General features: G+C 45.4%; 1 protein-coding gene across 2 annotated transcripts in view; it reads right to left on the bottom strand.

Annotated features, from left to right (window-relative positions):
* LOC121862852 (glucose-6-phosphatase catalytic subunit 1-like) overlaps positions 1-25,040 on the bottom strand; it is a 41,168-nt gene extending 16,128 nt beyond the window's left edge. For both annotated transcript variants that reach the window (XM_042361173.1, XM_042361174.1), the window contains exons 1-3: positions 24,925-25,040; positions 10,210-10,280; positions 1,320-1,484 (exon numbers count right to left, since the gene is read on the bottom strand). In XM_042361173.1, coding sequence (XP_042217107.1) covers positions 1,320-1,484; positions 10,210-10,274 — 230 coding nt within the window. In that variant the 5' untranslated portion in view covers positions 10,275-10,280; positions 24,925-25,040. The remainder of the gene's footprint in view (positions 1-1,319; positions 1,485-10,209; positions 10,281-24,924) is intronic.
* Positions 25,041-25,764: the final 724 nt, after the last annotated feature.

The following is a 25,764-nucleotide window of genomic DNA, read 5'->3' as shown; positions in this document are numbered from 1 at the left end:
GCTGTGACAGACTGAAGATGCTGTATTGCATGCAGTTGGTGCCAGTTTTGGCAGAGAGATGCAGAGTAGAGGGTGCTTCTACCACTTAGCACCGAGTATCTGGCGTAAGATCCAACAACTTGGTCTATCACAGCATTACTAATCAACCATGGAGTTTCTCCAGTTCTGCGGTATGCTGGATAGACTCGCCTTCCTGCCCACAGCCGAAGTACCTGATGGCATGCGTCACTCAACGACTGTTGCTCCCACCTAGGCTGCCGAGCTGCTTACTCACTTTGATGCAACCTATGGCACAGGCAATTTAGGAACCATCCAACAAGAGAAGTCACAGGGCATCACATTGTGTCATATTTCCCCACCATACCCCCCAGATGTTTGGAACGTTCATAAGGCAACATTAGATGGCAATTCCTGTACTAATAGCGTGTGCGAACTGTGCGAGGGCTGGAACAATAAGTTTGAAAACCTGATCGGCCACGACCATCCCTCGATATGGAAATCTATAGAGGGGTTTCAGAAGGACCACTCCTTATAGGAACTATCGTGTAGCAGGACTTAGTTGTTAATGCCCCCAAAATTAAGATCAGAAGTTCCCAAGCACTTTCGTGTAATTACACGAAAGTGCTTGGGAACTTCGTGTTTTCTTCTTTCCTTGTGGTTATCAGCATATATCTAGATCACGCGCACCTACAGTGATTTACTTGCATATATATATACTGTATATATACATTTTTTTTTATTCATTTTTTTTTCGTGTATATGCTATTATTTTTTTCCAGTAAATTGATACTACCACTGATACTTTTTTCTGATACCTTATTTCCTAGCAAAATTTGCTACTTTTTTCCGTTACTCTTTTCTTGTTACTTTCTTTCCGATCACCGTCTTGCACACCCAACATTTTGATTGTTAATCTATTCACGATCAGAAGGAAACATTAAATATTTTGTTGTACTGTATGAATAGGCCTACGTCTAAGAAAACTTAAGTCGCTTTCGCTGAGGGAATGTAACTACTGAAGAGAATGCTCAGGAATTAAGGTTTTAAGCGTCATAATCGACCACACGTGTGCAGTAAATAGGGGAGGAGAGGCTGACAAGGAGAGCGAGGAGGACAAAGTCGGAGGGCAAAAGGAGGAAAAGTACAGTAGATCGAGAACAAGGTGGATAGTCATGGTGAAAATAGATCTGGAAAAAATGGAAAAGAAAAATGAAGAGGCAGAGGAAGGAGGGTTGTGAAACAGTCGAAGAAACACAACATGTAAACCAACACCAGATTGAGACACACACACATAGTAGCTGAAAATCTCTTAGACTTACCACTTAAGGATCATGTTAGACCACTCGCAGAAAATGATGGACCACATGAGCCTGACACCGATGCCAGCGTGTAGAGCCACCACAAGAGGGAAGTAGAATGTGAAGGCCAGACTGGGATCCCCGGCGTCTGACACCTTCATGAAGAATAATGCACTTCCTGGAAACCTACAGAGATGAGGCGTGACGTCAGCATAGTGGAGTTTCTTTTCTTGCAATGATGATTTTAATGTGGCAAGATGTTCCATATGTATACTTGATAACACACACACACAAACACACACACACACACACACACACGGGTACAAAGCTGACATTATCATTTTTTGTTTTGTTTTCCAAACAATTTCTGCCAGAGGGAAAACTTCAGTGTGTGTGTGTGTGTGTGTGTGTGTGTGTGTGTGTGTGTGTGTGAAGAAGCAACATACTAGAAAACGAATATACATGTTTGAAACAAAACCCAATACCTGAACAGTACAGAAATTCACAAACATACATGCATGAAATACCAATCCATCTTACGTGCAATAAATAGTCAAAATTCACCCAAATCCCTCCCCTCGGTGCCTTCAGTTCCCCCATGACCTTTACCGTCCAACACTCACCTCCATCTTACAACCTCCTCCTCCCACCCCCACACACCCCAGCCTCACAGCCACCCCTCTTAAAACACACACACACACACTCTCTGGACATTAATATTTTCTTCTTGCATCGGAAAAAAAAATTGAGTGTGTAGCCCAATAATTAAACGCCGTCACGACCCGAGAGTCAAGACGCCTTTGTTTACCAGACCGCGTCGTCGTCACGGGATATTCTAAGTCCTCGCATCGCGCCGCAAGTGAGGACAAAACCCTTTCAGCTTTTCTTAAAAAAAAAACAAAAAAAAAACATAATGACGGATTGAGTAGTCAGGAAATATTACCAAGGGAAGAAAATATCACTGGAGGAAAAATAACGGGGAGGAAATATTATCTCGGGGAATATTGGCAGGGAAAACTCTCAACAGGGAACTTTGGGCTGTAAGTTGTCTTGTTGATAAGGTGGTTGTTGCCTCGTCTCCTCAGCTCTTTACTTGAGCTCGGCGTCTCTCTCTTCCGCCTCCCGTGTAGCGTCAATAAATACTTAAAGCTGTTTTTCTTTTTTTTCAGAGTGGTGAGACAAGGAGAACAAGTGTTTAATTGTCTTAAAGTATTAGGTGTGCTTCTGTGCATATGCGTGTGTGTCTGTGTGTGTGTATGCTTGCGACTGTGTATAATTTTTTTATGTGTGTGTTTGTGTAAGTTTGTGTTCTTGCTTCAGTCCGTGTCTAGGTATGATTGTAGGTTTATAAATGTGTGTGTGTGTGTGTGTGTGTGTGTATGGCATCTTGTTCTTTAATATACCACCAGTAAAACTTATAGCCGAAGACTAACAGTGACAGATACACCTGACAGGCGACAAGTGGACAACTGGACCATGTGTCTATATTCAACTGCAAAATATAGCATGAATGGACGCAAGCATGATTATCCTTCCATTGTAAATAAATTCAACCTGCCAGATCCCGATATTCTTTTATAGTATCCATAAACAAGGTTGAAATTGTTATAGGAAAAGCCGCAGGGAACCTCAGCGAATGATTTAATTACTACATTGCATAAATTTACGAAAACAAAGAGCGACATATGGTTAACTGTTTATTGGACGAAATGAATTGAGGACTGAAACGCCATCTGTGTTACGTATAGGATGAAACTGTACGATAGTTTTTATTTTTACCGTGTAGTCATCTAGGGGAAGTACTGTGCACATGACGCAGTGAGTGTTCTTTGAAGGGTAATGCAAGTGACAAGGTAACATTTTATTTTCAATTTTTATATGGCTGAGGGTGACAATCGTACGAAGCATTTCACTGTGTTTGAAAGAGTCGATTTTTTTTTTTTAGGTAATGTTTTTTTTTCTGGGAGTGGAGATTGTTGCCACCCACCTACCCATCCACTCATCGGTTTATCATCAGCCACCCCCCCCACCCTCCCATCTGATACCGTATGTCACTCACTGCTACCATTACCCATCAAATCAACAACCTACCCGCCCACCTTCCACCACCCGCCTTCTTCCTACTAGCCACCAACCGCCCACTACCGCCCACCCTCAACTCAACAGCCACCTTCCACCACCTCTGCCTTTCCACCATCGTCCTAATATCCACCAAAACCCTCGCCAACCACCCACACACCCACCACTGGCTACCCACCCACCACTCACCACCTACCACTCACCACCTACCACTCACCACCTATTACTCACCACCCATTACTCACCACCCATCACCACTTACCACTCATCACCGATCACTCACCACGTACCATTCACCATCCACCACGCACCACCCATCACTCACCACCCGCCACTCACCAACCCAACACTCACCTCCCATCACTATCCACCCACGATTCACCACTCACTACCCATCACTCACCACCCCCTCACCAGTCACCATCCACCACGCACCACCCATCACTCTTCACCCACCACTCACCACCCAATACCCTCCACTCACCACCCAATACCCTCCACTCACCACCCAATACCCTCCACTCACTCTTCACCCACCACTCACCATCCAATACCCTTCACTCACCACTCACCACTCGCAACCCACCACTCACCACCCATCGCTCTACACCCACCATTCACAACCTACCACCTCACTACCCATCACCACTCACCACTTATCACCGATCACTACCACCCACCACTCACCACCCACCACCACCACCGCCACTCACCACCCACCACCACCACCCACCACTCATAACCCACCACTAAACTTTCATTACTCATCACTCACCACTAATCACCCATCACTCACCACACACCACTCACCACCTACCACTCACCACCCACCACTCACTACCCATCACTCACTACTCATCACTCACCACCCACCACTAACCACCCACCACCCATCACTCACTCCACATCACTGCCACATACCACTACCCACCCACCACCACCACCACCCACCACTCACCACCCGCCACCCACCACCCACCACTCACCACCTGCCACCCACCACCACCACCACCACCCACCTGCACACCCACTACTCACCACGCTCACCCACCACCCACTACTCACCACCCACTACTCACCACCCATCAATCACCACCCACTACTCACCACCCTCTAATCACCACCCATCACTCACCACCCGTCACCCACCACCCTCTAATCACCACCCATCACTCACCACCCACCATTCACCACCCACCACTCACCACTCACCACCCTCCGCCCACCCTCTCTGGCTCATTTGAGAAATATAAAGAGATCAGGGAAGAAACTCTGACCAGACACTGATGGAAGTAGTGCCTTAATGATGACGATAGTTATCCTCTCTCTCTCTCTCTCTCTCTCTCTCTCTCTCTCTCTTAGGAATACATATAAACAAGGTACTGAAAGAGATGCACTACAGTAATGGACCACATGAAAGATTAGCTCCCAACCCCCTCCTAGCTTATTTCAACTGATGATTAAACACTCTAACGCTACCAGGAGTGTAGGTGTTTTTGGTTAGGTTAGGTTAGGTTAGGTTACGTTAATCTTCCGATGAAATATGCTGAGGGCTAATCTTCAAGTGATCCCAAGCAAGAGTAATGGAGGAAGAAGTGTTGGGTGAATAACGACAGGGGATGTAATAGTATGTGAGTGAGCTGTTGTTTGATGATGGTGCCGATGAAATGGCTGAATCTAAGAAAAGAAGTTAGGAGTGTTAATAAATCAATGTCTCAGTGCGTGTGGTTTCAGTAGTACTGTCCAGGTAGTGTCTCATACTGATTTTATTTTATTTATTTTTAACGGGATTAGCCCTCCCAGGCACAGGTCACTGACCCTCGTCGGGGCCTTGGGGGCGAAAATGTAATAATAATAATAATAATAATAATAATAATAATAATAATAATAATAATAATAATAATAATAATAATAATAATAGTAATAGTAATAGTAATAATAATAATAATAATAATAATAATAATAATAATAACAGTAACAGTAACAGTAACAGTAATAGTAATAGTAATAGTAATAGTAATAGTAATAATAATAATAATAATAATAATAATAATAATAATAAGTTCATAGTGAATAAAATTTAGAATACAAATTTAAAAATAATGTAATAGGAATAACAGTGAGAAACGATATATGTATGTTGTGTTCTCAAAGTAAGAGATACAATTGAGACCCTCCAATTGCGTGTAAATGAGGCAGAAAGTCAGAGCAATAATGATGTTTTAATTTTGGAAATATATTTTTTTTAATATATGAATCGCAAAACAAAAAATAAATTAATGAATTTCTAGAAGAATATGTAAATATATGAATCTCTTAAAAAAATATGTAAATGAATGAATCGCAAAAATAATAAATAAATAAATTGCAAACAATCATAAATGATTCGCAAGAAAATCGTAAAAGAATCACATAAAAATAAGTAAAGGAATCGCAAAAACTAACCAATTAATCGCCAAAAAATAGTAAATGAATCGCAAAAAATCGTAAGTGTATCGCCAAAAATCGTAAAAAAATCAAATGAAATATGTAAATGAATCGTAAAAAAATCGTAAATAAATCCTAAAAAAATCACGAGCGTCCATTTGATAAACAACGACCATCACACAGTGGGAGGAATTTAAAAGTACATTCAGAGGCGCAGTAAACAGACTCAGAGAGGTATACCTGGGTCGACAAACTTAGGTAAATTCATGGGCCTTCCACCCTGTTGTCTGGTATGCGTGTTCAACCAAGCGAACACAACAATGCTCCATAAATCTTTCCACTCTGTTTAACTGAATAAGATATTCCTTCATTTACCTCAGTTACTGGATAGGAAGCTGCGATGTGTGGTAGTGGTGGCGGTGGTGTGTAATAGTGGTAGTGGTGATTGTTGGTGGTAGGGGATAGTGGTGTTGTGGTAGTGGTGGTGATAGTAGTGTGTGTTATTGGTGGTGGTGTGTGATAGTGGAGTTGTGGTAGTGGTAGTGTGTGGTAGTAAAGATGTGTGATACTGGTTGTGTATGGTATAAGGTGATGCACTGGTGTGTGGTGGTGGTTAGTGGTGGTATATTGTAATGTGACGGAGGTTGTGTGTGGTGGTGGTATTGATAGTGGTATTGGTGGTGTGTGGTAGTTGGGGTGGTGTGCGGTTGTTACGTTAGTACAAAACCATACCGTCCACGCCGAACTAAAAACATACAAATCATGCAAAAACATATCCAATCAACCACAGCAACCACAAACCCACAACTACAGTAACCACAAAAACACAACTACAGCCACACCATATAAACACAACTACAATAACCACAAAAACACAACTACAACAAACAGAAAACCACAACAACCAGAAAAACACAACAACATTGCCAGTAGAGATACAGAACAACACAACCAGAGGGAGGCAACACAACTGACTCACACCTGCCCTGCCATAACAATAGGTGGAGCCACGTCTTAATGAGTCATTACGCTAGCCTTTGACACACCGGTAATTAACTCCTACAGGTGGAGGTAATCACAACTGCCATCACCATCACCACAATTACTACCATTATCACTACTACTACTACTACTACTACTACTACTACTACTACTACTACTACTACTACTACTACTACTACTACTACTATTTTTTTTAAACGTGGCCTCCAGCCTCCCCCAATAGCTACACCTTCGCCGCCATTTTATTACCTTAATATTAAATATCCTAATACATAAATAGCTATCCTAGCTGTGTTGAATTAGTTGAGCCGTAGATCTATGCGGCATTCAGTTACTGTAGCCTCATAGTCAATAACTGCAGCTGTTGTCGGCTTTGGGGCCGAAGCTCTCGTTCCCCGAGGCAGAGCAAAGCCGACCGAAGGAGAGAGAAGGACAGTCGACATCTTATCCAGGCTGTAACATAACTTTTGGGCTGCAGCTTCTGTTCGGAGATCACCTCCGCGATCCTGGCGGAGAAACATCTTGCACTTGGTCCCATCCCACCAGAGGTTGTGAACACTAGAGGGGTGAAGCTGCCTTGATCAACGTTCTGAATTCCCTCCCATTATGCCCTTATCTTGGCGTTCTCCTTCCTCCTGTGTGCAGCATCGAGAGCTAAGTTACTGTGACATGCGGCCATGGGATCAAAAATCCTGGTGTCGAAGAAGGCTCGCTGTTCACCTGTCCAGAATCCTCGAGCACTGACGTCAACACGGGCTTCGTTGGATGTGTTTGAAGTTCTATGTTGAAAGATCTTACCATCCAATGGATGGAGGGTCGGTTCTACCATGACATCACGGCAGATTTCCTTCAAAATATTTGCTGTGAGATCCCTCACTTCAGCATGCCTCATGCATATGAAGCCCCATTTCTTGCGCACCATGGCGTGATCGACGTTATAGGAAGAGCCACACAAGTATTGGGAAAGCAAACCTTCCACTGGCCTACCATACCTTAGAGCATTGGCATCTGTAAACTCTTGTTTATTGAGACTGAAACCATTTGCCCTTATCGGTAACGTAGTTAACCAATTCGAGGCGCCCACCTCCTGCGCTATAGCTACTTTTTTTCAAATTCTCTGGTACTTGCAACAACAGTTGCTGCAACTTATTACTTTGGCTGTGCTGTCGTTCTGTCGTAATGGACCTTCGAAACTTGTTTACTTCGCTAGTATCCACCTCCCCTGTTGCGTTCTGCGCTAATATGTGGTCGATTAGGGCTGCCGTAAGCTTAACTAAGTTTTGATGTTCGATGGCAGCAATCTCCTCTGGATTGGTCAATCCCATACCTCACAGTCTCGGTGGTAGTGCAAGGAGTGATCTTTCTGCTGGGGTTAAGTGAGGGTGTTTCACTAATTTGGGAATGAAATTGACACTGATAGCTTCTTCCAGAGGGTGGAGGAGGGGACCAATATAAGGGATAGTGCGCATCAGGTGGTTCCAGCGATGCTTGACTCCATGGATGAATGCGGCAAAAGCCGCATGAGGCTCTGTGTTAGCAATCTCAGACAGTGCTTGGATTTTCCTAACCCACTCATTCACCTTTCCCGTTACGAACTCAATCTTGAAATCAGTCGTGCCGATTACTGCGCCTCGGTGTCTTTGGCCTTCCTTTGTTATTTTGACCTCACTTCCGCCAAACACCTCCATTGCCCGCTCATAATGTTTTGGCTTCACAATGAGCAAGGACTTGCTGGCGTTTGGGTGGTACCCTATTTGTGGGCCTCGCGATGTTACTAGGTCCCACCACTTTTTGATGTCCTCCACTTTTCCTGCTCCTGTAAGGTCATCAGCGTACGCCACTTGTTTGACCTCAGTTGTTTCAAATTTTATTGTGTGTTGGAGCACAGATAGGCCTATTGCATACATTGCCATTGCAACAGGGTCCCCCTGCGTTGTTCCCTTGGTTGACTGTATGATGGTATCACCTCTTAGAGCCTTGTTGTTTACGATATAGAGGTCTGATGGATTCCTATAGGAGTTTTCAACATACATTGCAAAGCTTGGACGCTTGATCTTGATGTTGTGCAGTGCGTCCTTGCTGTTAAAGCATGTTGAATGCTTTTCAAGCGTCAACCAGGAGAACGGCTTCACAATCACGCTGCTCAAATATCGTTCTCATGGCGTGAAAGGCAGCTTCTCCTCCAGCTTGGTGGCCAGCACAAACTTGCAGGTTCCCTGCTGCTGCCCTGACATCATCCTTTACCACCTCCATTATGCATTTTCCGATGATCCGCCTCAACACTTCCCTCACCCCTATAGGCCTACATCCTGGATTCTTATCCAGGGGAATGAGGCGGCAGGCCGTCAGAGCATGGAGGTGATGGCAGCACGAGGATGCCAGCTTTCTTGCAAGGACGGCAATGGCAGTGCAGAGATCACTTGCTACAGGGCCAAACTTGTTAGTGCTGAGGATGATTCTCTAACCGTTTGCGTCCAAACCTGAAGGGCCGGCTCCTCCTCGAGTCTTCAGTGCCTTTTTCCACACCATCCCTTCTGTTATTTTCTGGAACAGTACAGCATTTGGTGGGATATAGTCACCCTGGAACCTGATGCCTTCGTCTTCACTTGCAGGGTGATGTTTTTCTTTCAGTTGTTTTAATGTCTCTCTGTTTAATGGCAGAACCCCACCGGAGGATTCCTCTGTGAGAGATCTTACTGCCAAAGGCACTTTTCCCACACGCATTTTGTTTCCAAACTTTCTTGCAACGTCGTCGGTGTTTTGCTTTCCGTCACCTGTAAATTGTAGTCTCTCCTGCAGTGTTCTTGCTTCACATAGGAGATCCTCAAGGGTTCCTGTTCTGCCACATTGTCAATCTTCTCTTCATTGCTGCCACATTTTCTTTGTGCTTAGTCTTTGTGTGTCCTCTGACAGAAAAGATGTGGTATTATTGCCAGTATTTGAAGAGCTACTACTACTACTGCTGCTGCTGCTGCTGTTGCTACTGAGGCTGCTACTGCTGCTACTGCTACTGCTGCTGCTGCTGCTGCTGCTGCTGCTGCTGCTGCTGCTGCTGTTGCTATCATCACTACTAAAGCAAGTGAACATTTATGACTTCGAAAAAATTGCAAATATCGAATTTTTACTCAACAATGTAGCTACTTGGAAATTAAGCCACTTTGAAAGTAAACAACTTTGAAATTTATTTCTTAAGAAATTTAGTAACTTTGAAACTGAGTAACCCAAAAATTTAACAACTTTGAAATCCATTACTTCAGAAATTTAGCGACTTTGAAAGTCCTCAGCACAAAAATTTTGCAACTTAGTCAAATTAAAAAGTTTAGTAATTTACCAACACAACCACGAAAACAGAAACATGTAAACACTGAGCACGACAACATTACGACAAGAAACTTTAACTTACGTTCTCTGCATTGTAGAAATTAACTCCGCTCCCCACTGATGGTATGTGTCAACCAAAGACTCCATGATAACCTGTGGATGGAGACAAGATGATAAATAAGAGAAGTGGAAATGGGGAAAGATAATGGGATTGGGGGAGAGTTGACAACGTGAGAAGACTGCAATATAAATGGGATGAATAAAATTGGAACATGATAACAGGGAGATGAACAACAATAACACTTGGATGAACAACATTAGAATAGGATAACTGATATGGACAACAATAACATTTGGGTGAATAATAATAGAACATGATAACAGAGATAAACAACAAAAACACTTGGGTAAATAACATACGAATACAATAACAGAGAGAAGAACACAATAACAGGAACATGAAGAACAAGAGATAACATTTAGGGAAGTCAGTAACAACGGGATGATGAACACAGTTAACAGAGTGGTAAAACAGAACACAACTGAAAGAAAAACACCTTAAGAGAAAGATGCTGAACACAACGAAAAGAAATTTCGACAAAATAGGTAGTTTTAGTGTGTGTGTGTGTGTGTGTGTGCAAACAAAGGGTGGTGTATTGCGTCTACTGTGGAAGCATTATGTGAGTGCCAAGGTGCAAGCATTGCTTGCTTCCTCTCGCTATTTGCTACCGCCGCTGGCTAGCCCTCGTGACAAACAGGGAAGCAACTTGCATATGCCCTCCCCTGCCAGTATACAGTCTCTTCACCCTCAAGACCTCTGCTGTGCCTCCTCGTGGCAACACACGGTAACTGGGGGTGCCTCGTGGGCCCAGACTAGACCAGTAGGGGATCTTGGAGCAACAGTGTGCCCCAGAGGAACGGCGACAAGGTCCACTGGCATGTGAACATGTCCTGGTGCCTATCAACCACTGCTCCGCTGTCTTGCGGATTAACCTTGGTAGGTATAAGGATATGGGAGTAAACCCTGAATAAAAATCTGAGGTGGAGTGAGACCCCAATGGCAGTATAGGCGGAAGAGGTGACCAACACGGGAACCCAACGACTACACCGGAGGACTAAGGCTATGTATTATGAACAGGCTACTAAGGCGAAACCAAGCAAGCTGGGCTATCGGCAGTCCATTGCAACTCTCCCTCTCCCCAGTCGTTGCAACACTTGCACCAATAGATCAGGAAAAGGAAGAGCCAAGATGTATGGTTGTAGCCTGCGCTCCTGCCTCACCACATAAATCAATTCACGCTCAGCCATCATCCAGCTCATTATACTTCTCATCATCATCATAACCCCAATACCCCCAAAAGTCCTATGGTGACGGACGAGTGGTAACGGAGACAGGCAGAGATGACTGCCGGGAGTCTCTATTCACAAGTCTGCTTATGAATGTCATAGATACGATGGTCGTTTGTGCACTGCAATCTAGTCAGCAGTGAATTCTGGTCCTGTCTGTGCGACTGAGCAGCCCTTTCGAGGAGCCACTCTGATCACCCCACATGGGAAGGGGGCTAGAAAAGGTGTTCTAAACATAGCCTGCCTAAAAACCCAACCTGGCTGGACAACCGCATGTAGTAAGGTCATCTTTATGCGGTCGGAAACACAATCATAATCACAGATCAAAACAAAAACAAACTATACAACCTCTTTTGGTCGCTGCTTGGAATGTCAGGACCCTTCTGGTTTCTGGCATAAATGAGCGTCCTGAAATAAGAATTGCCCCCTTGTCAAAAGAGCTGGCTGGGTATAACATCGACATAGCAGCCATTCGTGAGTCCTGGCTCCCAGACGAGGATCGACTCACAGAACGGGAGTCTGGCTATACCTTCTTCTGGAAGGGTAAGCCTGCTGCGGAGAGAAACAGCATTTATGGAGTTGGCTTTGCCATCCATCAATGCATCGTACATGGGCTAACTGAAATGCCTGTTGGCATCAATGAGCGTGTTATAACGCTCCGAGTCCCAGTGAATAACAAAAGGCCTTCTTCATCAGTGCAAGCGCCCCAACACTGAGTGCAAAGGATGACATTAAGGAGGCCTTTTACGCCGACCTTGACAGAGTGCTAACCTCTATCCTGAGAGAAGATAAGGTTGTGGTCCTAGGAGACTTCATTGCCAGAGTTGGCAGAAATGTTGACATATGACCGGGAACCATAGGGAGAAATGGACTAGGCAAGTGTAATCCCAACGGCCTACTTCTCCTCAGCATGTGTGCTGCACACAACCTCACTATTACCAATACTTTGTTTAGACAGGCCGACAAGTTCAAAGGTTCGTGGCAATACCCATGATCTAATCACAGGCATCTCACGACTACAGCATTGTCAGAGAAAGAGATCACCGAGATGCCCTCATTGCCCGAGCCATGCGTGGCTCAGACCACTGCAACACTGATCATCAGCTCGTCAAAGCCAAGCTTTCACTTCACGTCGCTTCAAAATGGCGAAGGCAGCAAGCCTCCAGAAGAGTTCTTGACACTAAGCATCTGGAGGATACAGTGGTAGCACACGCTTTCAGAGAGCAGCTTGAACATGGGTTGATAAACCACCTACCAAGAAACAACCCATATCCCAGTGTCCAACGGGATATTCTCGATACTGTCATGACAAAAACCTGCAGAGAAACCCTGGGCCAGATCGAAAAAATACACCAGAACTAGTTTGATGAAAATGACCCGGAAATCAACGTACTCGTTGGTGATAAATGTGTTGCTTTAACTGATTGGCAGAACAACCCTCAGTTTCAGATCAAAGCCAACACCTTCCGCAAAAAGAAAGCAGCGACCCAGCATGAACTTCGCAAGCTAAAGAAAAATTGGTTGAAAAATAAAGCATGTGAAACGCAAAACTTACACATCAACACAAATTGTGCAATCTTTACGTTTCCATTCCACTAAAACATTTTATGAACAAATCACTCATGGTACGGCCCCCTCTACTCATCCGACAGTAACTCCCTAATTAAAGACGAAGAAGGCATCCTAAAGCCCTAGAAAGAGCACTACCATTCGGAGCTCAACCAAAACACTGATGTTGATGTCCTAACTACCTAGCAGGTCACTAGGCATACAGAGCTGACCCACCTCAGCTATCTTCCATCCATGGATGAGGTAGCTACTGCCATCAAACAGATGAAAAATAACAAAGCCTTAGGGCCTAATGGAATGCCAGCTGACGTGTATTAAGCAGGAGGACCTCTGCTAACCATCCGTCTCCACTCTCTCCTGGAGAATATACAAGAAAAGGAGTAAATCCCCCAAGCTCTTAAAGACGTCTCCATCGTCAATATTTATAAGAACAAGGGAGACCAGTCAGACTGTGGCAACTACTGTGGGATCTCGCTACTGTCCGTAGCTGGCAAGATTATCGCCAGTGTACTCCTAAATAGACTTCTTCCTGAGGCAGAATACTTCCTCCCCAAATCTCAGTGTGGCTTTAGAGTTTAGATCATCACATGGCACCTTTTACATGATCTTTGCTGCCCGCTAGATACAGGAAAAGTGCAGAGAACAGCGTCTTGGCCTGTACTTGGCATTCATCGAACTAACAAATGCCTTCGACTCGGTCAACAGGGAAGCACTCTGGCGAACTCCCAGCCGTTTTTGGCTGCCAGCCAAAATCCATCACCATTGTAAGGCAACTCTACGATGGCATGAACGGCAGTGTCCTGCACAATGGTACCCAGTCTGAGTTCTTCCCCATCCAAGGATGTGTACTTACATCAACTCTCTTTTCCATTTTCTTGGCTGCCTTCCTTACTCGTGCCAGCGCCAATTTAGCTGTTGGAGTGGGCAGCCATTACCTCGTGATGGGACTTTTCAACATGAGACGACTCCAGGCAAGAACAAAGGTTCCGGGAGCTTCCATTACTGAACTTCAGTATGTTCACACTGAACACGACCTACAGGAGATCCTGAACACCTATGCAGATGCGTATGCACACTTCGGACTTGAGGTGAATGTACGTCAGTCTCAGACTCTCTTTCAGCCTGCCACTGCCTCAGACACACACCCACCATCTACCCAGCTTAATGGTACTACTCTCTCCAGTGCTCTCCACTTTCAGTGTTTCAGCTCGCACCTGTCCACCACCGCGGATACCGATGAAGAGATTCAACATCGGATCAGAAGTACATCTCAAGCCTAGGCAGACTCCATACCCGTGTCTTCACTTATCAAGCAGTGGTCCTCCCCACCCTACTATATGGCAGCAAGATATGAGTCACATACAGGAGGCACCTCAAGGCACTTAAAACTTTCATCAGCGTAGTCTACGTTCCATCCTCCGAGTTCGCTGGGAAAACATGAGAACAAATGCCAGCGTTCTCGCTGACACCAAATGTAGGAGCATCGAGGCTACCATTATACATGAACATCTACTGTATGTTGGACTGGCCATGTTACCTGCATGGACGACAGTAGACTACCAAAGCAACTCTGTACTTTACAGTCACCTAGTGAATAGTAAACTTGCTCTGCCGGGTAACTGAAAAGGTATAAGGATAGTCTTAATACAAACCAAAAAAGGTGACAAATCAAACCCCTCACATGGGAGACAATTACTCTACACCGTAATGCTTGGAGGAGCACCACACGAGAAAGTGTCAATACTTTCAAGTTAGCCCGACTGCATTCAGAGTCAGACAAGCGCCAACGCTAGAAATACGCTGCAGCTGCCCCTCCCGCCTTAGATGTACCCCTCCACACGTGCATCATCTGTGGGTGACCTTGCCGGTCCCGTAACGGCCTCTCAAGTCACCTCAGAGATCACCAACGAAGGTGACATCCTTAATAACTCGTATCATTGTATCATAGCTGGATGACCGTCATACTCGATTTCGAGTGACAGCAAAGTAGTAGTAGTGTAGCAGTAAGTTTTTAAGGATGAAGTACGGTGTGTATCTCACCCTAAAGAGTAATCAGTAGAGTGTAAGTTATAACCTTATTTAAAAAGTTCTGGATCACATTAGATAAGGGTAACCTATTTGTCTCTCCTCTCCACTCTCTCTCTCTTCCCCTTTTGATACGTTACATTCCCTTCTAATAGTAGTAGTAGCAGTAGCTATAGCGTAGGAGGTGGGCGCCTCGAACTGGTTAACTACGTTACCGATAAGGGCAAATGATTTCAGTCTCAATAAACAAGAATTTACAGATGCCAATGCTCTAAGAGTCTAAGTTATGGTAGGCCAGTAGAAGGTTTGCCCTCCCAATGCATGTGTGGCTCTTCCTATGACGTCGATCATGCCATGGTGTGCAAGAAAGAGGGGCTTCATATGCATGAGGCATGACGACATAAGGGATCTCACAGCAAATATGTTGAGGGAAATCTGCCGTGATGTCAGGGTTGAACCGACCCTCCTTCCATTGGACAGTGAGATTTTCCAACATAGGACTTCAAACATCTTGTATGTATATTCTGTATGCTGTATTTATATTATGCTATGTATATTATGTATGTGCTCCATTTATGTACTATTTATTCAGCCTAGCTAGTAGCGTGTGGCAATATATTTAAGATGTCCCACATGCCTAATTAATGTGCCTGGCGACGTATGGAAGCTGTTAATGTCTCACTTGCCATACGTCGTCTATAGAGCAGTTGACAAGCAGACACGTCGGAGAGCACTACTCCCTTTGTGTACATATCTCTTATCCAGTAAATCGAACCTACAAAATCTATACAGGTGCTCGTGTTCGCTCCTGTATATTGAACTTATTACCCAGAACATTGAACATGGCGCAGTGTGTACTTTTACTGGATAATTACGAGTGACAGTGCAAAGTTTGTGGAAAGCCGGCTTATGGACCCCTTGCCCTGTGTCAACCGCCGCCCGCCACCCTCCTCGAAGAATTTAGCAACTTTGAGCAGTGTCAGTGACAGTGATTTTCTGTGAAGTGTTTAGTGCATTGTGTGTTTCGTGCCATACATGTGTGACCTTGTTCTAAAGGATTCCCAAGGTACACGGCATGTTCTGGGCATTTGTAAGGAGTAGACTTGAGTACACCTCCCCTCGCGAAGCCTGGAGGGTAACTGACGCTCCTCGCCGTCTCCACCCCCCCTCACAGCGTCGTCTCCACACCCCTTCACAGCTCGAGGAGACCGCTCTCACTGCCCGGGACACACACACACGTACACACTCACTGACCGCGGCGGCTCCCTTATATATATTTTATATATATAACCTACTTATCTGTGTATTTAATTAATTTTTTGTCTGAAATCTTGTTGATACGACGGGCTGACCGGTCAACACTGATTTAAGACACGGTACACAGATGAAGTAGTTATGTCTCGTGCCTTACGTAGCCGTGGACCCAGCGCCCGGATGAGTCAGTCGGATGATAGCTCCGCAGAGATGGATGACCAGGCTGACCATGACGCTCCAGCTCCCACAACATTGCGCAGCCCTTCACCTCGATATTCAGCGTTGTCTCCAGAGATAATTGCTTTAATGAAGTTTATGAGAGATGAAAGGCGCGAGGATGAAGCTAACAGACGTGTGGCGGATGAACACAGAAGGCAAGCAGAGGCAGAGAGAGACCACCAACGGAGATTGGAAGACAGTGCAAGGTTTGAAGCTTTGATATCTCGCCTCACTGTTAACCAAGCCCCTGGCTCTAACACTGCCTCGGTACTGACTGGTTCAGATACCTCATCAATGCTTCCTTCACGCCCCCCAGCCCCACCAAAAGCAGCTGCTCAAACACCGCCCATCTTGAAGCCTGATGTGACTTTCCAGACTTTTCGTGAATGGCGGCGACGGTGGACTGATTATTCTACAATGGTGGATCTCCAGAGTTTGTCACAGCCTAAACAACTCATCCAGCTGCGTATGTGCCTGTCCTTGGAAATTCAGCGTGTCTTAGAACATACGTTGCAGGTACCCCCAACCTCTTCGCTGTCTGTAGAGGAGGTACTGGACATTCTACAACGGCACATCAAAGGACAGCAGAATGAAGCTCTGCGCAGGAGGGAATTGTTTAGCTGCAGACAGATGGAGGGTGAGACTTTTGACGCCTTTTATGTATGTCTTAAGAGAGCCTCGGAAGAGGTAGATATATGTCTAGGCCACCACCAGCAGTGCGAGGAGACCCAGTTGAAGCAGGTGATCCTGATGGGTGTTAAGGACGAGGAACTTGTCCAACGCCTCACCACCCTCGACTCTTCCTCTTCTCTCAAGTATGTGTTGACGATATGTCGCTCCTATGAGGCTGCCAGGTGTGCCACCTCTGCCATCCGAGCTCCCCCTACAGCTGTACGCGCTGTGTCCCGGTACAAGAAGGACAAGAAGTCTGCTCCTACACCTTCGCCCACCACGTCCACGCCCGGTTCATTTTGCAACAACTGTGGTAAGCAGCACGGAACACAGGTGTGTCCAGCTGCTCAGTCTACCTGCAACAGTTGTGACCGTAAGGGCCACTGGTCGCTCACAGTGCGGTGCCCAGCTAAGTACGTACAGTGCAATGTGTGCGGTCGTCTGGGCCACTATGACAAGTGTTGCCCTACCCACAAACCCAAGGGACAGCGTCGGCGGAAGCTTCAGCGCCCTTCTACCAGTAAGGGCCGCCCACAGTCTTCCAATCAGAGGCACGACGACCCTGGACAAAGCCCGACCCATATTAGGAGGGTGTACTCCTCGCATCCCAGGACCAAAGTTCCCCAGTACATCAGTGTCATCGTGACCTATGGCAGTGTGTCATCCCGTCTTCAGATGTTGCCTGACACCGGCGCTGATGCTACAGTCATCGGTCCCCAGCATTTGCAATGCTTGGGGCTCTCTCCAAGCGATCTAGAACCGCCTCCCAAGGACCTCTGCATCACGGCAGATGGTTCACAGATGGCCCCAGCCCTAGGTTCACTCTATGCACATGTCACCTTTGGCAACAGGTCGTGTCAGGCCTTGATTGACGTGCATAATGGTGTCCCGACTCCTTTGCTGTCCTACAGACATTGCCAAGAGTTGGCCATCATCTCCCAGGACTTCCCAACGCCGATTCTCGAGGTAAAATACGCCAACAGGGTGCACGAAGGGAGCAGCAACTACCCTGCTGCCGCCCTACCCCTACCTCTGGCCAGTGACACCTCTCCTTCGGTAGTTGTCCCTGCTGCTTCAAGTCTCCATCCCTTGGCTCGCCTCCACGACAGTCACTGTGGAGCCGAGGCCACCAAACGGCGTGCAAGACAGACTGTGTTCCGGCCTGGCATCGACCCCGACATCTCCAATGCTGTCCAGGTGTGTAAGCACCGCCACGTACTACAACCCAGCCAGCAGCAGGAACCCTTCATGAGTGACGACAACCCCACCCGCCCCTTTGAGTCTGTGTCGGCCGACTTTTTCTCTGTGTCAGGAAAGTCCTTCCTTGTTATCGTCGACCGTCTCTCTGGTTGGCCGGTTGTCATCAAGTGCGGTAATGACACGACGTCTGCCGCCACCATCAGCAAGTTCCGCCACTACTTCCGTGACGTGGGCGTTCCTGTGCGCCTGCGAACCGACGGAGGGCCTCAGTTCACAAGCCGGGACTTTGCTGTGTTCCTTGACCGATGGGGAGTCCGGCATGTGTTGTCATCGCCCCATTACCCGCAGTCCAACGGCCACGCTGAGGCTGCTGTCAAATCCTTGAAGCACCTCATCCTTAAGGTGGCCCCTTCTGGGAATATCGACTGCGAGGCCTTCGACCGGGGTCTTCTTGAACTCCGCAACACACCTAACTACACCGGACGCTCCCCTGCCCAGGTTTTGTATGGACGCCCCCTTCGTTCTTGTGTCCCTGCTCACCCTCAATCCTTCTCCAAGGAGTGGCAGGCCAAGACAGAGGATTGTGATCGCCGAGCCGCCGAACGTGTTCAAGACGTCGTCGCCCGCTACAAGGACCACGCCCGTTCTCTCCCCAGGTTGAGTGTCGGCACCCAAGTCCGTGTTCAGGACCCGACCTCCCTACGTTGGGACAAAGTAGGCGTAATCATGGGTCTCGGTAGGTCACGGGACTACCAGGTGCGGTTACCCAGTGGTCGTGTGTGGTGGAGGAACCGCCGTTTTCTCCGCCCCGTAACAATGCCTTCTGCTGACCCCGCCACCAGTGTTGAATCCCATACCCTTCCCAGTGATCTAGTCCCTCGACGCTCAGAACGGATCCAAAAGAAAAGGTCCGCTCAAGACTTTGCTATGAGCATATAGGGGGGAGGGAGGTGTATGTATATTCTGTATGCTGTATTTATATTATGCTATGTATATTATGTATGTGCTCCATTTATGTACTATTTATTCAGCCTAGCTAGTAGCGTGTGGCAATATATTTAAGATGTCCCACATGCCTAATTAATGTGCCTGGCGACGTATGGAAGCTGTTAATGTCTCACTTGCCATACGTCGTCTATAGAGCAGTTGACAAGCAGACAGGTCGGAGAGCACTACTCCCTTTGTGTACATATCTCTTATCCAGTAAATCGAACCTACAAAATCTATACAGGTGTTTGTGTTCGCTCCTGTATATTGAACTTATTACCCAGAACATTGAACACATCTAATGAAGCCCGTGTTGACATCAGTGCTCGAGGATTCTGGACACAGGGATTTTTGATCCCTTGGCCGCATGTCACCGTAACTTAGCTCTCGATGCTGCACACAGGAGGAACGAGAGCGACAAGATAAGGGCATACGGAGAGAGAATTAAGAACGTTGATCAAGGCAGCTTCACTCTTCTAGTGTTCACAACCTGTGGTGGGATGAGACCAAGTGCAAGATGCTTCTACGCCAGACTCGCGGAGGTAATATCCGAACAGAAGCAGCAGCCCAGAAGTTATGTTTCAGCCTGGATAAGATGTCGACTGTCCTTCTCTCTCCTTCGGTCGGCTTTGCTTTGCCTCATGGGAACGAGAGCATGGGCCCCAAAGCCGACAACAGTTGCAGATATTGACTATGAGGTTACAGTCACTGAATGCAGCATAGATCCCTGGCTCAACAAACTCAACACAGCTAAGATAGCTACTTATGTATCAAGATATTTAATATTAAGGTAATAAATTGGCGACGAATGTATGGCTATTGGGGGAGGCTGGAGGCCACAATAAAAAAAAGAAAAAAAAAGGGACCACCTGTCAAATAACTATGGCAAAGATCCATCACCTGATGACGACATGTCAGATGATAGCGGTGAACCCACTCAGTCAGAAAATACTGTTCATGAGGTGAATGACATACAGTCAACAAGTTGGAAAGGCTTTTTGGGGGAAGATGCGGAGAAGTGGGTCAAAGAAGTCTACTCAGAAGTGGTCAAGTGGTCGCCAGCTAACTTCTTTGAACCACCCAAGTGTGCGGCTATCAAAGAAATGATCCGGGAGATGATTCAGCTCATAATCAATTGCACTCATGAGAGCTCCCTGATCCCATCAGCTCTTCAAATACTGCCTAAGGATGCACGCAAGAAGTAAGAGTAAAGAAAATGTGGCATCAAAGAAGAGAAGACTGGCAATGTGGCAGCAAGGGGCTCTTGGTGATCTCTTACACCAGGCAAGAACACTGCAGAAGAGACTAAAATTCATAGGAGATGGAAAGCAAAACATTGAGGATGTTGCTAAAAAGTTTGGTAACAAGATGCGTGTGGGAAGTGTCCTCGGCGGTAAGATCTCTCACAGAGAAATCTTTTGGTGGTGTGCTGCCAATAAAAAGAGAAACCTTACAGCTATTGAAGGAAAAACATCCCATTTCGAGTGCAGAGGAAGGCACCAGGTTCCCGTGTGACTATGTCCCTCCAAATGCTGTCATGTTCGAGAAAATAACAGGAACGGATAGAGTGGAAAAAAGCACTGAAGACACAGGGAGGGGTTGGCCCTTCAGGCCTGGAAGCAGACAGATGGAGAGTCATCCTCAGCACTAACAAGTTTGGTGACGCAGCAAGTGATCTCTGAAATGTCACCGCCGCCCTTGCAAGAAAGCTAGTAACCTCATCCTGCCATCATCTTCATGATCTGGCGGCCTGCTGCCTCATCCCCTTGGCCTATAGGGGCGGGGGAAATGCTGAGACGGATCATTGGAAAATGTATAATGGAGCTGATTAATGATGATGTCACGGCACCTGCAGGGAACCTGCAAGTATGTACTGGCCACCAGGCTGGGGTGAAGTTGCCATTCACGCCATGAGAAAGGTGATTGTGAGGCAGTAGTCCTGGTTGACGCTTCCAATGCATTCAACATAATCAAGCGCAAGGCTATTCTGCACATCGTCAAGATCAGTTGTCCGAGCTTTGCAATATATATTGAAAATACCTACAGGAACCCAATAGACCTTTATAGTATATAACAAGCTTCAAAGCCCCAAGAGGAGATACCATCATAGAGTCAACTGTCGCTATGGTAATGTACACAATAGGTCCATCCGTGCTCTAACACGAAATAAGCTATGAAACAACCGAGGTCAAGCAATTGGCATATGCTGATGACCTTACAGGAGCAGGAAAAGTGGAGGATATCAAAAAGTGGTGGGACCTGGTAATATTACGTGGTCCACAAATAGGGTACCACTCAAATGCTAGCAAGAACTTCCTCATTGTGAAAACAGAACACTATGAACGGGCAAAGGAGGTATTCACCAGAAGTGAGGTCAAAATAACTAAGGACGGCCAAAGACACCCAGGTGCGGTAAACGGCTCGAATGACTTCACCGAGTACGTAACGGTAAAGGTAAAGGAGTGAGTGAAGGATATTGTTAAAACGGAGCCACATGCAGCTTTTGCGGCATTTACCCATGGAGTCAAGCACTATCCCCGATTTCGGATACCTCCTCAACCTTCTGGAAGGAGCCATCAGCCTCATTTTTGTTCCAAAATTAGTGAAACACCCTCACTCAACCCCTTGCATTACCACCGAGACTGGGAGGAATGGGAATGACCCATCCAGAGGAGCTTGCTGCCACCGACCATCAGAACTCAGTCAAGCTCACGGCAGCCCTCACTGAGCACATAATAGCTCAGAATGCATCAAATGAGGTGGACACCAATGAATTAAACAAGTTTCTACGGTCCATTACGACAGAACGAGAGCACCCCAAAGCGATAAACTACAACTGATGCTGCAATTGCCAGAGAACTTGAAAAAGAGTAACTGTAGCACAGAAGGTGGGCGCCTTGAACTGGCTATCAACGTTCCCGATAAAGGCAAAGGGTTTCAGTCTTAATAAACGAGAATTCACAGATCCATTGCTCTAAGGTACGGTAGGCCAGTAGAAGGTTTGTTCTCCCAATGCGTGTGTGGCTCATCCTACGACATTGACCGTGTCATGGTGTGCAAAAAAGGGGGCTTCGTATGCATGAGACATGACGGAGTAAGGGATCTCACAGCAAATTTACTAAAGGAAATCTGCCATGATGTCACGGTGGAACCGACCCTTCTTTCATTGGACGGTGAGAACCTCCATCACAGGACTTCAAGCACATCTAATGAAGCCCTTGTGGACTTCAGTTCTCAAAGATTTTGGATGCGGGGACAGCGAGCTTTCTTTGATGTTAGGATATTCGACCCTATGGCAGCATGTCACAGTAACTTGTCTCTTGAGGCTGCACACAAGAGGGCGTATGGCCAGAGAATTCAGAATGTGGGTCAGGGTAGCTTCACTCCTCTAGTGTTCACAACCTCTGGCGGAATGGGACCAAGTGCAAGACGCTTCTATGCAAGACTGGCGAAGATGTTGTCTGAGCAAAATCAGCAGCCCAGAAGTCACGTTCCAGCCTGGTTGAGATGTCGACTGTCCTTCTCTCTGCTTAGGACTGCATTGCTTTGCCTCAGGGGATCGAGACCGTCGGCCACAAAGCCGACAACGGTCGCAGATATTGACTATGAGGCAACAGTCTTTGAGTGCCGCATAGATCTGCGGCTTAACTAACTCCAAACAGCCAGGGTAGCTACTTTTGTATTAATTTAATTTTAAGGCAATAAAATATCGGCGAAGGTGTGGCTATTGGGGGAGGCTGGAGGTCACGTAAAAAAATAGTAGTGGTAGTAGTAGGAGTAGTAGTAGGAGTAATAGTAGGATAATAATATTTTCACTACTTAGGCCTATATAAATTCTCGCTGTGATTCATGCAACACTAGATATTTACAGTCTTTAATAATAAACACAACTCTGTCTTATAAGTGGTGGCTGACATAGGCTGTACTCGTGAGAGAGATCAACCTTACTGATAACGGCAAGATAAGCAGATAAAGGTTAATTAAGGTCTCCCCAATACAATATCATTAACCCAGCCTGATATATAAACACACCATCATCACCACCATCATCATCATCAACAAAATCATCATTATCCCCATCAACGTTTTATGGCCATTTTGATTTTATAGGTATTTAAGAGTCTACTTGGCAGGTAGTAGGTAGTAAGCAGCTACCAATCAGGGAGGTACTACCGCCTGGGAAGATACTGGAAGCATAATGTGTTGTCTAATGGTAGACCCTGCTACCATATGGCATCACGAAAGTTGTGACAAGTCCCAGGTTGCTGATCTGACTTTCTGCCTCATTTATACACAATTGCAGGGTCTCAATTGTTTCTCTTACAGTCCGTGTACAACACAACATACATACTGTGTATCGTTTCTCACTCTTGATTTATTTATTCGTTTTTGTATTTATTTATTATTATTATTATTATTATTATTATTATTATTATTATTATTATTATTATTATTATTATTGTTACCTGAACATTACCCAACAGTTTATTTCATTTTAAAGTTAGTTTAGTTAAGGTTAGGTTAGGTTAGGTTAGGTTATATTAGGTCAAACTTAGGATGGTTAATCTTCAGGTGATCTAGTTAATTACCTGTGTATATTGTAGTATTTTATAATGGTAGGTAAAGTGTCTGTATAACTTTAAATTGATAATTGAATATATTCACTCTTCATAATGTTCATCATTAGTTTCATATTGTTATCTTCACTGTTTATATTATATTCATTATTAATATCATGTTCAGTGTCATCTTGTTTTCTTCACTATTTATATTATTAAGTTCACTGTTACCACATTATTCAATCCACTCTACATAATGATGATTCACTGTTCAATATGTCATGTTCACTGCTCATATAAGCTCACTTTCATAGTAGTTTCATATCATGTTCACTAATAATAGTAATAATAATAATAATAATAATAATAATAACAATAATAAGCATCATCATCATCATCATCATCATCACGTCACGTAGATATACAATGACTTGAGGTATAGACGGACATCACAAAAAACAATAGATGAAGATTTTTAACTTTTTTCGTCCACAGTAGAAACGAAGTTGTGTAAATGATGATTAAAGACCTTAAATAATGCCTTACACGTAAAATGGGAAACGATTAGGATGTTGATTGAAAAACCGGTAGAAATTGGTCCCACTTTAAGTTTAAAGACGAGAATGTAAATTGATTCTTGGATGAAGCAGAAATTGTGTCGTAATTGTTCGTAATAATCCTTAAGAAAACGGTGAAATTGGTCCTAGTGTGAGATCAAATTTGGTTGTTAAGATGAAAATTCTCAAAACCTGAAAATAGATTAAAATTGGGGATAAGTAGCATAACAATAAGTATTATGGAAATCGGTCTCAAGAGTTACATTGTGTCTATAAAGAGGTGAAATTGGACCAATATGAAAACTGGATTCGAGATTTGGGGAGATAAATCACAGGAGAAATTGTACACGGAATAAGACAAGGATGCCGCAAGTAAGGGTGAAATGGCTCCTTAAAAATAGTTCTTACCTTCGTGAATGATGTGACGTGGAGGGGCGTGTGTGTGTCTGTGTCTGCCTGTCTGTGTGTTTGGTGCGTGGCGTGGATGTCTTCTCGTAACTAAGTACAGATAGTGAGTGGACTGCTGCTACAGTACTATTCAATGTGGCCTGCTGATAAGGAAGACCTTCTCCCAGCCCCTATCTCCCTCACATGTATGTAGGGAGAAGGGGCATAAGGGAAGAGGATGACCCCCCCTCTTCTTTCATTTCTCTCCCTAATCTCTTTTCGGTACCTCTCCTCCTGTCACTCATTTGTCTATTTTATTTTTTCTGTCTCATTTTCCTGCACCCTCTCTGTGTCTTCAACCTCTTCTCCCAGCGCCTCTTCCACTTGTTATCGCCGCCCCCTCTCCCACGTTCCTCCAAGGCCGACACAATGTCATCACTTCCACGTCAGCCAGCAGGGTGGACCACCTCATATGTTGGTTTAGTGATCCACACGACGTTGCAGCTACTGCATTCCTGTTGAAGTGATGCTTTACTACTAATACTACTACTACTTTTTTTTTTACTAATGGCCTCCAGCCTCCCCCAATAGCCATTCCTTCACCACCATTTTATTACCTTAATATTACATATCCTAATACATTAATAGCTATCCTAACTGTATTGAGTTAGTTGAGCTGCAGATCTATGCGGCATTCAGTGACTGTGGCCTCATAGTCAATATCTGCAATTGTTGTCGGCTTTGAGGCCGAAGCTCTCGTTCCCCTGGGGCAGAGCAAAGCCGACCTGAGGAGAGAGGGAGAGAGAAGGACAGTCCACATCTCATCCAGGCTGTAACATAACTTCTGGGCTGCTGCTTTTG

The sequence above is a fragment of the Homarus americanus genome, unplaced genomic scaffold (assembly GCF_018991925.1).
Source record: "Homarus americanus isolate GMGI-L3 unplaced genomic scaffold, GMGI_Hamer_2.0 scaffold24922, whole genome shotgun sequence".
Taxonomy (NCBI): Eukaryota; Metazoa; Arthropoda; class Malacostraca; order Decapoda; family Nephropidae; genus Homarus; species Homarus americanus.
Note: the sequence above shows the minus strand (reverse complement) of the source record. Positions and strands in the feature narration are given on the sequence as shown.